This window comes from Colossoma macropomum, unplaced genomic scaffold (assembly GCF_904425465.1).
Source record: "Colossoma macropomum unplaced genomic scaffold, Colossoma_macropomum, whole genome shotgun sequence".
Taxonomy (NCBI): Eukaryota; Metazoa; Chordata; class Actinopteri; order Characiformes; family Serrasalmidae; genus Colossoma; species Colossoma macropomum.
The window spans coordinates 2,697,180-2,714,075 of NW_023494794.1; the positions used below are offsets into that span (position 1 = coordinate 2,697,180).

Genomic DNA, 16,896 nt, shown 5'->3' on the forward strand with positions numbered 1-16,896 from the left:
ATTTTTATGTCACATCACAACAAGTAGCAGATAAATTAGAATAAGACATTATTGTCGTCACTGTTCAGCCTCTCATGACAGCTACAAATCTCCGCGACTCACCAGTATAAAGTCCGTTTGGTAGGTGGACAGCATGAAAACAGAGATGTTGTGGTCAGCCAGGGGGGCGATGACAGATTTGGCGATTTTGGTCACCCCAATCGGCTGAGAGCTGGCAGCGCTCCCGCCCCCTGATACCACGTTCAGAGCCAACCACGTCGCATCTGCCACACTGAGATACTCTGACTGGGGCAGTTCTATAAAAACATGAGGGGAAAATGAGAAAAAAAAAAACGGTAGAAAAGGAAAGGGGGAGAGAGATGGAGAAAGAGAAAGGGTGTCATTGGAGCGCAAGGTTTCAAATAATTATTTCAGTAACAAAACAGTATTAGCCATATTCCCCAACACTTCCTGTAGCTGCCTGAATGACCATGGACAAATCAACTCTTTTCTCATAATTGTCAATGATCAATTGACTCTAAACCCAAAAACTGCGTAGCACAGGATGGATGAGCGTGGCAGCCATATCCGTCAGAAAGAATGAAGCCATTTACCCAGCCCGCTGCTTCCACAATGGCCTTTAGATTGCTGATGAGAGTCTGATATGCTCAAAGGCTGGAGGGCCCGCTGAACAAGCTGTCATTAATCTCTCAGAGGTCAATAGACGCCCGTCTAAATGCTTAGATTCGTACAGGTGCTGCATAGGAAATGATGTCTCTATCTTCACACAGGTTGAGGCCATTTATCAGTTGCTGGCAAGTAACTCCTCTAAACGTGGATCATAACCTTGCATCATATTTCTGAGAAGATTTCAATCCGAGAAGATTTCAAAAGAAGGAAAAGAAAAATATCCACAAACAGGAAAAACTTTTGAGCGAACAGAATACCTGCACCTGTCTCGCGACTCAGAGCTTCTGGTATCCATGGTGACCAGCAAGGGTCACCTTGGCAACCCGCGTGTAATGACACGAACTCACTCAGTCAACCACAAAACCAAACCTGCCGACAGCTTGGCCTCTGTTAACCCGTAATGGAAACGAATCGGGGAAGGCTGATGGAGCAATATGTGGCCAAACATTGCCAGTGAGGCCAGACACCAGGGAGAAATGGGTGATACTACTTTTCTAGAGAAAAAAGAGGGGGGGAAAAAAAAACAAACAAACAGATGGTTCATTCAGGTAGAAAAAATGCTGGACGTACCTTTAAAGCCATCTTCATCCACTATGATGGTGTAATCCTCAGGCGTTTCAGTCAAACTAAAGAACTTACATCTGCAGAGAGAGAGAGAGAGAGAGAGAGAGAGAGAAAAATATTTAGGCTTGAGTGAACTGAGTGCATCACACACACACATACATACACAGATTAGAGTGTCCTCAGTATGTAGCAGAAGCCATAGCCTGAGTGCTGAATGCTGTTCTGAGAGGAAAAAGAGGGAATGAAAATGTAGAGAATCAAGACACTTTGAAGCTCATTTCTACATGCCACCACTGTTCACAGAACACATGTAACTGTTTCTTTTTCATAATTACATTGTAGCACACCTCATCTCCCAAAAGGCCAGCCACATCCATCATCCAGCAACAGGGGGTGAAGTAACAGAGCCGACAGTTATCATATTCAGATAGTGTTAGTTTAAAGCAGCCTCTCACATACAGCTGTATGAAAAAGCTAGAAAGACCTTGTTCAAATTACATGTTTTGTTGGTTTTCTAAGTGAAAATCCTCTACAGGGACACTTTTTTCTGCATATTTAATGCATAATTTCTTTATATTTGCTGATCTTTACATAGTAGAACTTGTTCACTTAGAAAAATCATGTCATTTGCCATCAGGATGCCCAAACTTTTGCATACGACTGTATTTAGAATTCATCCTTAAATCCGGATCACAAATCTTTTTTTTGCCATTTTCTGCAGCTAAATATTGAAATGTAGTAGATTTGCTTCACCCACCAGGCATTGTGGGTGGTTGCAAAAAACATATAAAATCACCTTATAATGTTAAAATCAAAAATGGAGCTCTGCACTCAAGGGGAATGATTTAAATGAAAAGCTAATACAGCATGAACACTGCACACCAAGCAGGAACAGCTGTAATTTAGCTACAACTAACCTTAAGCCTCAGGGAAACTAAATCTGTGTTTTCTTTAAGTATGTTAATCTTGCTCTTGTGGACTCACATTATACATTGACAAACTACGTGCTGTGATAACTTTCCAATGCCCAACATCACCTCTCGATGAAAACTACTCAGTCCTAATCTTGGGTAGTACGTATCTTCAACAAAATTGTTTTTCTCTGTTCAATTTGGAGAAACTTAACATGAAACAGCTAACGACAAACAGAAGCTAACCTAGCAAGCATAACTGAGTCAAGCTAGAATGTGTCAATTCGTTAGTTCGTTTAGTCAACCGGCCATGCCAGCTTTCCCTGGATGCACATCCAGCAATGAAGCAATTAAGAAACTGATAAGCTCTGCGTCAGAATATTGGGACTCAGAGAGTTCTCAAACAGGTCTGATAAGCGATTTTTACACCATGTTTTATTATATTTCTATTATGTTTTTCATTTAAACTTCACAGGATGTTTATAATAAGTTTTTTTTTATAATTCTGTGCTGCCTGGGACCTTAACTATGAGTCTAATTTAGACCAAAAGTTAATTAAACCTGCCTTCATGGATTCATTCATGACATATTGGTAGATACAGAGAAGAAATAACGGAAATTATCAAACGAATCCACTGAGAACGCAGAATAAACTGTTTTACTTTGCCAAAACGTCACTCGCAGTGACTTCACTTGCTTTCAGTAGGAATACCATTGCTGTCACAATTACAGTCCGATATAATTCTACTGTTAAATGTCATTTTACTTCATTTATTCAAACACTAAATTACTACTACTACTACTACTACTACAAATTGTCATAATAAGTATGATTAATATTTATATTACTATCAGCAATAGTGGTAGTTGTGGATTATGATTACAGAAGAATTGCTAATAAACATACACTTCCCATATTTATTTTAACATTAGGTAAAACATCAAATGAAAAACTTTAAACTAAACTCATACCAGAAGAAGGAACACTGTTCCCTGTATTTTTTGACCTGCTCTCCATGGCTAAAGGTTAAAAGACCCTTAAGCACTCAAAGTAATAGTTGAGCAACAAACCTCAAATCTCAATATCTACCCTTAATCCCCCATGTTGTTGATTAGCTAAGTTTCCTTCTTAATTTTTGCACTGGAGATACGAGGCCAACACAGTAAACAAGTAATTGAAGTTCACATTAATTAGCATTGTGCAAACTACATGCCAGAATCAAGGGCACAAAAAATACAGACATAACTCAGGCTTCAATACAGCTGCTATTGTTTTTAACAATGTTTTTTTTAACAAGTACTTTTGCTCATTTCTTCAGAAACCCCTTAAGCAATTAACAACTCTGTGTGGTCAAATGTATGATGATTTAGGCATGATTGCACGATGCTAACCAGAGAGATCAGTTTCCTCTACTTTTTAGCTTGCAGCCACAGTGCAAAACTACAGAAGTATGCTAATCATGTCAACTACATGGGAAAACTGTATAAATTAGACTTCTGCCCAAATCATCTCATCTAAATAACCCCAACAATATAATAACCTTAACATGCAAACAACTCTCGAATAACAGCCAGTATTAAAGTACATCTTTAGATATGCTCAACAAAAGCACGTCCTGTTATTGATGCTTTACTGCTGCGACTCCATGAAACATAATTATTGCTTATATTGGCTGATTACACCATTCAAACTATATATCTGCCAGACTCTAATGTGGAGCAGAGCGCTCACTGATTACATTTTATAGGGTTAAAAACACAGAAACTGTAAATGTTATATAAGCCAACACACTACATGCACCACTTATTTAGATATTGCAAAAGAGAACCGTATTTGAATACATGCACCACACGAGCTGGCTTATGCAAAGACAGCCTGGTGTGCACACAGCCAGCGAGACGTGAGGCACCTTTTTATGTCTCTCATAAAACCCGACCTGTGATATTAGGCAAGGGGAGCCCTTATTTATGGCCTTGCTAGCAGACCCCCTGTATTATTTTCCCTCAGAGGGGGATACCAGGAAGGTTTGTTGATTCTGGAGAGCAGCATCTTATCTGACGCTGCCAAAAGAGGGAAGGAGGATTTCTTGAAGGTTTTGATTAGCTATGGGGAAGCTCTCAGGCCTCTGGCCTTTTGCCATTTCCCCGCAGCAATACGCTGAACTGATGAGGAAAAGTATTTGTGGCCCAGTTGTGAAAAATCAGACACAGAGAAAAGGTTTGTACAGTTAAGGGCTGTCACTATCAATTATATTACTAATCGAATAATCTAACACTTTGATGATTGATAAAGCGGTCAGTTTTAAAGTCAGTGTGGAAATCATAACACATATTCCTTACGTTCTGTGACACATTTCAGAGTGAAACATGGTATCAGGGAAGGTCTCTGAGCTAGCTGAGCATTTTCTTTAGATGTTAAATGGGGGGTGGGGGGATGAAACATGATACTGTAGGGCACAATCGGAATTAGACAAGATTGGAACTGGGAGATTTTTGCTTAAAAAACACAAAATTGTCGGCTATGCTCTTTATTTCAGCAGATCTGTGTTACAGTTTTCTGAGGTACTTAACATTATGCAGGTAAGTGCTCTCTGTATTTGAATGCTGCTGCTAACCTTTTACCAAAATGTTGTAGCATACTGCATGACTTGGTGTTAAACAGCCAGTCACCTCTTACTTTTGATGTAGCGCTTTCTTTGATTCAAGTTATTTAAAAAGGCAAGTGATTTAATATAAAAAAATGCCAGTTTGATCCATTAAGAAACAAATAGTGTTTATTTTGCATATTAAATTGCTAATAGAAAGTACTGGAAAATGTGTTAGTCTGTTTGTGTTCACACAGTGTAAGCTTTGGATTTTAAAAAAGGCAAAAAGAAAGAAACAAAATACTAAAATCACCCATAAGCCAACAAAAATTCATGAGCATCGCATCCCTATATAATCGGTTAATATTATTTGTTCCCCTCAGCTGACGCTCTGTGAATCAAAAATCAAAAGATGTGAAGAAAAGTCACTTCATTTTGATGTAAGATTACGGGAAAAAAAGAATTTAGTCTAAATGATATATGATTAAATACTAGCGCTGGGCAATATGATGATATTATCGTGATAAATTTTATCGTGGTATATACTTCTGAGCATATTGTGGATACCGTCTGTAATCAAACACCGAACAAGTACACGTTTCATGAAAATGAGAGCATAGTTAGTCCTGTTTAACTGGATATAGTGCGGTGCAGTATGTGACATGCTGAATAATAATCACTGCGGCAAGAGTTTTTAATGGCCATTTTTAAAATGTGACTGTCAACAAACTTACAAAATGAGCTTCACAATATGACAGAATATGCAGAAAAGCTTTTCAAAGATTCCTAGACAAACTAGGAAGTGTCAGAAAGATTTTTTTAGTTTACATCTTTCTTATTGATTCACTGAGCAGGTGATTTGTTGTGTCAATAAGTTATTTAATCGAGTAATAAGGTGTAATCCAGTGATCAAGATAGCTCATGTACAGTGTTTAATAGAATGTACAGGATGACTTCTGCACCAGCAGGAATGGCAAGAGGAATGGAGTCCTAAATAAATTGAGAACAGTGGTGAGGGAGAGGTGTGTTGCTGAATTTCACTCTGCATATTCAAAATATCTCTGACGTTACAGAGAGGCCTCTGTCAAACTGTGAACATATTTCAGCTCCCAGAGAAACGGTGAGGTGTGCAAAACTAATTCGAGAGGCTGTGTCGCTTTGCGTGGGGTGTGGAATTCACAAGCAAACGAGACAACAAAGTAACGAACCTGATGGAATGGTGAATTTTTTTTTGGCCCCTTAAATCAGAACACTGAAGCTACAGAGCTTCTCCTTTGTAAATTTTCAACAAGCTGTGACTCACTCACCCAACACGCTTCGCTCAGATGTGCTCATCATCTCTGTTCCTGCGCTCTCAGGGGCACAAGGAAATAACAAACAAGTGATTTTATTTCCCAATTCCACATAAAATTCTCTCAATGCACCAACTATCGACCAAAATAAATTCCGAACAGACGGAGCCGAATCCAAAACCTAATTACACATTCCTTTCATTCCCCCTAAATCTAATTATTGAGCCTGAAACATAGGATAAAACAAAACAGCTAAAATTATCAGAAGCCCCCGATTTTAATCGGGTTATTTTTCAGGTTATTTGGAGTTTCGACTCAAACCTTACATTTTGAGAAAGGGCATGATGTAGTTATTTTTGAGGCCTGGGGGCTGCATGAGATTTGCTTGTAAAATCCAATCAAACTGTACTGAGTTACAGTGGTAGTCTATATTATCAGCTCCACTTACCATATAGGTGCACTCTGTAATTCTACAATTACAGACTGTAGTCCATCTGCATACTTTGTTAGCCACCTTTTACCCTGATCTTCAATGGTCAGAACCCCCCAGAGGACCATCACAGGTTGTGCTGGTATGTGTGGATCAGACACAGCAGTGCTGCTGGAATTTTTAAATGCCTCAATGTCACTGCTGGACTGAGAAAAGTCCATCAACCAAAAATATCCAGCCAACAGCGTCCTGTGGGCAGCATCCTGTGACCACTGATGAAGGACTAGAGGATGACCAACACAAAAGATCTGCAGAAACAGATGAGCTATTGTCTCTGTCTCTAAAATGAAAATAAAAGCACAAAGCAGTAATTCATGTTGAGGCAGGGGCCATTTAAGATTAGGAACATTTCATAATGTTCAAAAAAAAAAAAACACCCATCTTAAACAGATGAGGCAATAATGCTTGGACATAAAAGAAGCATCCAGGAAAGGCTTAGACCTTTATGAGTAATGATGGGTCGAGGCTTGCCACTTTGCCAAAAATGCATCAACATAGAAATCTAACAGCTTAAAAATAACATTCCTCGGCCTGCGATTGTAAGGAGATATTCCACCCTCTACAGTCCATAATATTATCAAAAGAATCAGGGAATGCAGAGAATTCTCTGTGCATAAAGGAAAAAGCTGAAAACAACAAACGAATGCCTGTGACCTTGATCCTTCGGACAGCACTGCATTAAAAACTGGCATGCTTCTGTGATGGATATGACCACATGGGCTCTGGAATACTCTGAAAAAGCATTGTCAATAAACACAGTTTGTTGCTGCATCCACAGATGCAAGTTAAGACTGTATTATGCACAGTGGAAGTCATATCTCAACAGTGTCCAGTCCTGTTGACTTCTCTAGGCTTGAGCTCATCAGAAACGGACTGATGCACAGTAGAAATGTGTTTTGTGGTCGGACGAGTCAACCTTTCAGACTTTTTATAAAGAATAATAGACGTCATGCTCTCCGAGCCAAAAACAAAAGGACTCTCTCAATGTTACTAGCATAACGTTCAAAATCCAGGATCTGTGATGGTACGAGGGGGTACTGTTATGTAACCTACACATCTGTGAAAACACCATTCACGATGAACATATTTTTGAGCTACATCTGCTGCCTTATAAGTGCTGTCTTCTTCAGGGACACCTATACTTATTTCAAGAAACATTCTGCAGGTGTCACAACTTACATGGCTGTGTAATCAGAGAGTGTGAGCGCTAGACTGGCCTGCCTGACTGCACAGCTGAGGACTTGTATAACAGAAGAAGAGCAAAACATTTGGCTTTTAAAACTGGATCAGTTTGTGTCTTTAGTCCTCAAACATTTATTAAATGCTTTTAAAACAAAAAGTGATGTAACACAGTGGTAATTATGCTCCTGTCCCAACTTTTTTGGAACATGTTGCAGGCCTCAAATTTGTAATGAGCATACATTTACAAAAAAAAACAATGAAGTTCATACACTAGAACAAAATATTATGCTTCTGCACTGTTCTTAATTTAATACAGGTCAAACAGAATCCACTAAAAATGAAGAGTGCAGCTAAAAATAGTGGCGCTCACAAATACTTTTTTCAGGGCGACAGCACAACTTCAACAGCAAAAATCCACAAGTGATGAGACAGGTAACGTGTTTCGTCCCTGTTCTCTAAGAGAAAGTGTGATATGTGGCAATGTGAGGAAATCAAGCATGGATGTGCAAAATTATAGGGGAGACCGTGGTGGATGGTGACAGCTTTTAAGAGTTAGTGACGTATTCTGAGCCAAAGCTAGCCCCGTTCACAGCATTTATGTTTGTTTGGACTTGTAATGAGTGGTAAATTTAAAACAGAATTTTACAACATAGAACGTTTAGTAGTCCATCAGTGTATGTTTATGTATATATTTCATCAACCTTTTAGTCTTTGGCCAAATAACCATGAACTAGTAGTTTAAACGAAACGTTTTTTATGCAGGGTTTGTTTATATAGGCTTGTGTCTGGCCCCCCTCTCAGTACTACATTCAATACAAGGAACGCTTTTAAATATCTCTGTGCGTTTATACAGAATTCAGCTGATGTGTGCACCTAAGCGTGAGTGTATTAAGTATTTTACAGGTGCTAACACAGCTCAGCCAATGAGATTTCACCATCAGAAGTATCTAACTATTACTGAAGTTTTGATGGGTATCAAAAATAAGGTTTGTGTTCACACAGCACTGAAAAAAGTTATACAACCATAAATAACCATTCACTGCTAATAATGAACCAAACTGTGTTTCTGCTTAGTGGGTAGACCAGGGTGTTTAGCCTGTGCTGTTCACTTTTCCTCCACTTTGCACCTCATCACCAGTGACACAGCTGAATCTCCCTTTCGACAAAGCCAGCTAAACAGTGAGGCAGCACAACGTGTGAGAGCTGTCAACAGCATTCTCAACAGTAAGCAACTTTCGCCACACCTCCTTTAGCACGCTGGCCTGCCGTTGTCTGCATTCTACACCACTGTGAGACTCTTTGCAGAGAAGTTTGAAAGAAGCTTAAAGGAAAGGACAACAGCAAGCAAACATACACTTCTGTTCTAAAGTGTATAACTTTTAAACTGTCAACTGAAATGTTAAGAACTAGACATAAGAAGGCATTTTAGCTGCCAAGCTCGACAAGAAGCTTTTAAATGTAATTAAAAAAAAAAAATACTGGAGTATTTCATTCTCAAGATTTGTTCTTTGTCTTTCTCAATAATTTTTTAACCATCTACATCTCCATTAACCATTGGTCACAATACAAAATACTGTAGGTAATATAAGCTGTAGAGCATTAGCATTTCATTATAATAATTTATATATATATATATGCAACTAAATTAGTTTTATGTTACTGAAAACAGTGGCTACAAACTTTTGATTGTTGGCGTGCTAAAGGAGGTAGCAAGCCAGCATGTTTCAAACCAATGAATAGGCTAAAAAAGAACAGGCCCAGAAATGTATTTCTATGTTCAATCCCATTCAAAGGCAAAGGGTGTGAGGAGTTCTTTCTTGAAACAGATTCCACAGCCTGCGGAGTCAGAGAGCCAGCGCTGAACACAATAGAAGACCCTGAAGACACAGAGTTCACAGCTAGACACAAAACCACAAGCTGCAAAAGGAATGTGAAAAACAAGTCTCTCTCTCTCCCCCTACTCAAGTTTGTTTTAATAGTCTTTTCCTGTGGCAAGAGAGAAGCTTAAACAGATAAATTTATGCCTGTTAGGTCAGCCTTAACAAGGGACTAGACCTGGGAATTTTATTTCCAATTTCCTTTTTCTTAACTGATGCTGTTCCAGTCTTTAGTTACATCATCATTACTGTTTCTTAGGCCTCCAGCTATCAGAAAGCATGAGTATCGTTCAAAGCCTGACACACCCTTCATAACGTGCATCTCTTGCAACATCTGTATAAAGAAAATTACTTAAATTGCAGTGGTGTTTTTTAATAACTGCCACTAAACAGCCAGTGCTTAAAGGGACACCCCAGACAGACTAGGAAAATCCCTCTTCTGGTACGGTATCTTGAAGGTGGGATGAGGTTTTGAGAAACTACAATGCCTTTGGGGTGGATTTTGGGAGCCATACAAAAATCCACACAAGAGCAGCTGTAGTATTACTTGTAGTTCCTCCTGTTTTGAAGATATGTAATCAGAAGGGGGTTTTCCTTGTCTGTCTGGAGTGTCCCATTAACCAAATTTGTATAACAAAGTTCTGCTGCTTGGTCTAAAATTGTTCAGAATAAAATTTCAGAGCGAGATACAAGCCAAGGTTTTAAAGTGAATTGACATTTCAGGTCCCTGACATTGAGACATTAAACAAGGAAATAAATATGCAAATATTGATCTAATAATACACACATATCATGATACAATATGTATTATGGTTTTTGTACAACAATATAATGTATTTTCCAGATAGATATTTCATTTACATCAATTTAGGAGCATTTCTATTAATCGGGAATGTAAAGAACTGCAGCTGTCTTCAAATTTGTTCTTGGAAAAAACAAGGAAAAGATGAAGATATATCCATCTATTTGCCACACATCAGTTCAGCTCCACCCATTCATGCTAAACTTCTAAGGATTGTTTCAGCTCTAAGTGCTTTTTGATCAGCCAATCAGACTATAGCTCATTTATAAATATCAGTCTTAAATGCATAATAACAAAAACAGTCTGTAGCTTAGTTCTAAGAGATAAAGAGGGGTTGGAAAATAGCTCTTTAAAAAAGAAAGACAATTTTTGATCCACAAACCCACAGAAACCTTAAGTGAACCTCAGGCGAAAACAAAAAGAAAAAAAAGAAAAATGTAGGATATGGATCTCTTTATAGAACAGTGGAAAGCAATCTAATTTTACAGTAGTATGTCTGACACTACAAATGTTTCTACAGCATAAAATCTAACTGGATTTGATTCAAGGTATGTATCATTTCACAACCCCTATATCAATATCAATATGTGTATTGCGACACCCTTACCAGCACTAACTCAAAATATATTCAGTTTCTCCTCCTCTTCACTGAAATGTTAACTCTAAGTTTACGCAACTTCTGCTTCAAAGAGTTGCCTGATAAAATGAATCACTTTCTGCAATCATCTTGTCATCAAGCTCACAGCGAGGCTTGTTCACCAGGGGATTAAGCCTAGACTGAGACTAAAATGGATTTTTTCCTGCACAAAATCGGTCATTGACAACTACTTTAATGTCTAAGATCCGGCTTAATCTGTGTCCAGAAAATCCAACTCTACTGCATATAAGCCTACTTTCGTGTTCAGTGACTAACAGCATGTGGAGAGGGGAGGGGGGTGTGGTTCTTTATCTTTAAAAGCCCCACTGTGGGTTCATTAAGGCCCCAACTCATGGCTCAGTAAATCCAGGAGACGAGATGGCCTCAAGGACCGTGCCTCTGCAAACACAGCGAGAGGACATTAGAGACACCATGGATGCGTGGTCCCTCCTGAAGAAAAGGGCCATTCAGAAGGAAACAGGTTCAGACCCTCAATGCCCATCCCAGAGGTTGTTAAACTAAGGGTGGGCAATAGGCAGGAATGTAACACCACAATACTCAGAGATATTTTTGCAATATGTATTCAGCATTTCACATGTTACAGTGTACTCAGTCCAATTACACTCTACATTATACTTGTGTTTTATTTTCCCCTGAGGTCCAATTCTAACACTTGAGTGGTTTTATGTACCAAAAACAGTCTTAATCACTTCTTTTTATGCCTTAGAATTAAACAGGCTGTTTTTGTTACTGTGCCTTTCTATGATCTCTATTCTGATTGGCTGCCCTGTAATGTGCCTCATTAAAAAAGACAAAAACAAACAGTGTTGGCTAAAACACTACTTATAACATCTGTGAGTGGGTGGAGCTAAACTGTTGTAGGTGGACATATGTAAATGCGACTGTTTTACATGATAGAAACAGTGAATTCATCACAGGCTGTTGTACGTATGACAATGTATGTTGTTGTAGTATGTTTTGAAATTTGTTCCTGTAGACATTATGTGTGAGTGTTGATTTGACAGTACAGTGCAAGCTACAAGTACAAGTAAGGCATAATCATACAATTTGGTCACTTTGGCTTGTATTTTCATAGTTACGAACAATGAACAAGAAAAAAAAAAACATATCATTAATCGCAATTATTTCTATGACAACTGATCATCGGCTAAAACTGCATGATCATGATGGCGCAAATGGGCCCTTCAAACGCTGACGATGTTCACGATGTGTTCGGAAAAAGGTATTGCGATGTAATTAATCGCAATAACGATAAAACACCGTCACATTGCCCACCCCTGCACTACATGCTACCACTTGGCCTCATATTCAGACCAGGAATCACATCCAAAAGAAAGTTATGTCGATATCAACACCAATAAACGCATGTGGGATCTACTAAAGACTCTTAAAAACAAGAAGGTGGGCCACTACGTAAAATAAAAAAATGAATGCAGGTTTTTTCAGGCCCCAACTTTCACCACTCTTTTGCACTGCAGTTGTTTACAGCTTTCCCAGTGGCCAGTACAATTCCACTGCTGCAATGGTGGGGGGGGGCGCAACTGAATATAGTGCATATATATTTATATCTCTGAAACAAGAAAACAAAAACGGTCATTTTGTTGGACTGAGCGGCTGCAAATGACCGGTGGCACAAGCGAAATGGCTTTGACGAGCATACAGGCTAACGTTAAAGTGGACGAGGACTGCACCATCGCCTGTCAGCAAGCGTTCAGCATCAGGCTGCTCACAAACAACAGCTTCAAGTTTGATTTAAAGCACCAACTCCGTGTTTTGTTTTTTTTAGAGGAAAAGGAAGAGAAAACAGCACTGCCGAGCTTTGAGCCCGCACACACACCCCCTTAACGTCGAATGAACTTCGGTATTAGCAGAAAAAAACACCAAACCTGACAGGTTATCAGACCAAACTGCTGGCCTCCTGTGGTTTCCCTTCGTCAACAAGGTGAAGGCAGGACGCGTGTTTTTGAATGAAAAGCTCAAGTAACGTTAAGTTCGAGCAAACTGCTGAATTGCTTCACACAGCAGACGTACCTAGCTTAGCCACCTAGCCTAATTCCGCTCCAGCAGCAAGATTATTCAGGCGAAAAACGGTTTGAACAGGTATTTTAGTTTCAGATCGTGTAAACTTGCAGTGGACGTGCAGAATGGGCTACTTACCTCGTTTTGGAGGGCAGGAAGGCTAGTTTGATTAATCCGTGAGTGCAGATCTGGATGCCCTCTTTTGCTATACTAGCTACTTTCAAGCTGTGCTCTAAGATGTGCAGTTCCATCTTTTGCGTCTTCTCATTTGTGGTGCATCTAAAATTATATATACATGTACACGTCTATTCTTTGTTCGTTTAAAAAAAAACAGAGAAAGAGAAAATAATAAATAAATAAATAAATAACTAGAGCTATAAGCCAATTGACAGTGCTCCTTAAAACCTTCTGGGGGAAAAAACGGAGCGGAAAAAGAAGGGAGAGAGAGAGAAAAGGAAAAAAGTTGTCCACGGAGGAAAAAAGTGAGAGAGAAAGAGAAGCAGGGTGAAATAAAAGCAAAGCACAACGAGGTAAACGGGAAGGGAGGAAAAAAAAGCGAGGACTGTCGCCCCCCGTGTTTCCACTCCGACAGGATTGGATCGGTCCAGCAGCTGGTTACAGTGAAACAAACAAGTTGCCACTCAAAAAAAGGAGGCGGGACCAAATGGAGCAAAGTGCATTATGGGAAATGTAGTTCATCCAACAAAGGCTAAAGCAGGCTTCAGATCTCTGTTTTTTGTTCCTCCTTAAATGATGTTAGGACAGCTGTTGTCTAGGCGTTAGAATGTATGTGCAACAACATTTAAGGTGGAACAGACAATTTGAATTAGAATGGAGGATATCAGCTTCGTGCTGGTTCCTCGACTAGCTGAGGTAAAGTTTTCATTCACTGAAGCCCAGAAGGAAAAGTGGAATGCAATATCCGTCTGTTTTGGAGGTCTCCCAGCCAGACAATTCATTTTTTCCTTCAGTAACACTGATGGAATATATTTCCATGGAAATATTTATGAATTACAAAACCGAAGCGAACTGGACTTTCATCTTCGTGTGTGAGTAAGCAAGTCAACATTTAACTGTGTCAGTTGTGAGTCAGTGCTGTTTTTTTTTTGTTGTAGCAGCTGTACATGATTGTTGAATATGAAGAAAGCTGTCATTCTCCTCTCAGGACGGCCATCTTTGTGGAGAGGTGTAAAGTTTTTACAGTAGGAGGTTCTCACCAACCCCTCCCTGTTTTCACCCCTCATTACTTGCTAGCAGCTCGACACAGAGTAATATTTTACACACAGAGAGCCAACAATGTCCTAATTAAACGGGAACCAATTTCAACATAATTAAATTGTTAAGATGTAAACAAAGTAATTCAGAGCATTTTCGTGTGAAATGCTCTGTCCTAAAGAAGCTTACCGAGTCAGAAATGTTCCTAGTGGTGGTGATAGGAACCAGACATCTGAAGTCTCTGAAAGCTTCCTTACAGAAAAATATTACATGAAGTGTTTATGAAAACACTGCCTGATGCATGAGATATTATTTTACACTAGATTTGTGAAAAAGTCTTGACATAAAACAACTTGTTTCTCTGTTTAATTTAACCCATTATATGCAGGGCATTGCAGGGCAAAATATTCCCCAAAGAAAACTTTTTTTCCCAGATTTTCCACTATTTTACCATCAACATTACATATAAAGCATATAAGGCACTTGTCGGTTCACTGGTTGTTTTGGATAGTAAAAAAATGGCTATATTTGTGCTGTAGACATGTAGACCCCTGGTTCCTATCACCACCACTATAAAGAAATCTGAGTCTGTGACTTTCTCTATAGCAAATTATTTTACATCAAACCACTCTGAATAATTTTGATTACATTGCAACAAGGTAATTCAGCAAAAATGTATGTAACAATTATGCAACAATTGGTGGAATTGCCCTTTAATCTGATTTGATCTAACAGAGTTACTTGGAAAAATATTTAATTTTGATACATTAATTAATATTTTTTTTTACATTACTACATTAATTAAAAACAGATTTCTATTCCACTGACTGGGTGCTAGCAAAAAGAGGCTACAGATCAAAAGCATTGATACAGAAGTATTGATACCGTCTAGCCCTAAGGAGTCACCCAAATCATACTTGAACATATTTGAGTCTTCTTCAGCAAAAGTCTTCAGTAGATTGCATCCTCAAGTCTTTTAGTCTAAAATCAAATGGTACAGCTGAAAAGGGAGAGGTGTGAGCAACAGCAAAGTAACAATGAAACTGAACACACACACAAAAAAATTGAGGAACTAAACATGAAAGTTTTTTAACTTCAGTAGATCTGAGGACAAATAACTATAGCCACCACTGCTTGAATTAGTCATAGCAGCTAGTATTACAACATCTTCCTTTTGAGGGTAAGATTAGAATTAAAAATAAGGTTAAAAAGGGAATTCCACCAATTTCTCAAGATTTCTGTATAATTCAGTCATTGAGATGTAGACAAAGTCATTCAGAGTGGCTTGATCTGAAATGATCAATTATAGAGAAACTTACCAACTTAGAATTTCTTTACCGTGGTGGTGATAGGAACCAGGGGTCACGATGTGTACAATGCAAAAATTGGAATTTAATTTAATATTCAAAACAACAACAGAACCTATTTGTGTGTTCTGCTATTTTTATGTGTTGTTGATGATGGTAAAATAGTGGTAAATCTGGAAAAAGTTGTTTTCTTTGGGGACGATTTTGCCTCAGAACATCTACATGTACTTCTCTGCCTTTTAAACATATATTAAACACTTAAAGACACATTAAACACTTCAGGTGTCTGGCCTAGAATGGAGCATTTCACACCAAACCACTCTGAATGACTTTGTTTACGTCTTAACCATTTAATTTTTTTTTGAAAAAACGACAGAATTCCTCTTTAATTTCTCTTCTTTAATCAGTGTAGCATTAACCTACTCAAGATTTAAAAGAACAGTTGAATCACAAAGAGTGAAATTCATGAAGCCTGAAAGGATTACAGAAGGGTTAATTATTGTCCAAATCAGCATTAAAAGGGCTCAGCTCTTTGTGACTGTTGTTTAAAGCCAAAGAAAGGATCAGATATGCAGTTCAGGAGTGAAAAGGACTCGTCTTCTTTAAAACAGAGATAACTGAATCAGAAAAGGCCAAATACAGAGTCACTATTTAGTGAAGCAGTTGACAAACAAGTACTAGTTGGATTTTAATTGACCTAAAGTAGGTAACAACTGAACCATAAAGCATATCTACGTTCAAACTATAGGCCACAATGCATAGTACAAAATAATAAATAAACTTTTATGAAAAAGATCTATATGAAACTGCGCAATTTCTGTAGTTCTGTGTAATGTTGTTAGATGCACTGTAGTCTTATAAGTAAACTAGTACTTTTATAGTGTGCTGCAGAAAACTATAATTGTCTCATAAGATTCTTATGAGAATCCTGTAAAATATATATATTTTAATATTATCATAGAACTTAATCATAAGGGTTATTCTCATGAAACATGGCAAATTTAAAGTGAGAATGAATGACTTCATTGATTTTGAATTGATTTTTAGCAACAAATTCTTATCAACACAGTAAGATATTAAGATTAATTTGTAAATACAGTGTTTTGTGTTTTGTTTTGTGATTTTACCTTATTTTACCTTGCAACCCATTGACGGCCATTAAGATTTTTCTTTTTTACTTGTGGCACAACATTTTTGTTTTTTTTGGTTCACTTTCTTAAAGTTTACAAGGAAATCATTAAAGTTAAATGATTTAACAGTCAGAAGTAGAGCAAACTGTTTTTAATTAAAGAAAAGCAAAACAATAAAAAACAGAAACATGTGTG

At 38.2% G+C, this 16,896-nt stretch overlaps 1 protein-coding gene across 1 annotated transcript in view; it reads right to left on the bottom strand.

Annotated features, from left to right (window-relative positions):
* The window catches only part of castor2 (cytosolic arginine sensor for mTORC1 subunit 2), a 28,560-nt gene extending 14,896 nt beyond the window's left edge, over positions 1–13,664 (bottom strand). The window contains exons 1-3 of the mRNA XM_036579890.1: positions 13,188–13,664; positions 1,240–1,310; positions 103–296 (exon numbers count right to left, since the gene is read on the bottom strand). Coding sequence (XP_036435783.1) covers positions 103–296; positions 1,240–1,310; positions 13,188–13,300 — 378 coding nt within the window. The 5' untranslated portion in view covers positions 13,301–13,664. The remainder of the gene's footprint in view (positions 1–102; positions 297–1,239; positions 1,311–13,187) is intronic.
* Between the last annotated feature and the right edge of the window lie 3,232 nt (positions 13,665–16,896).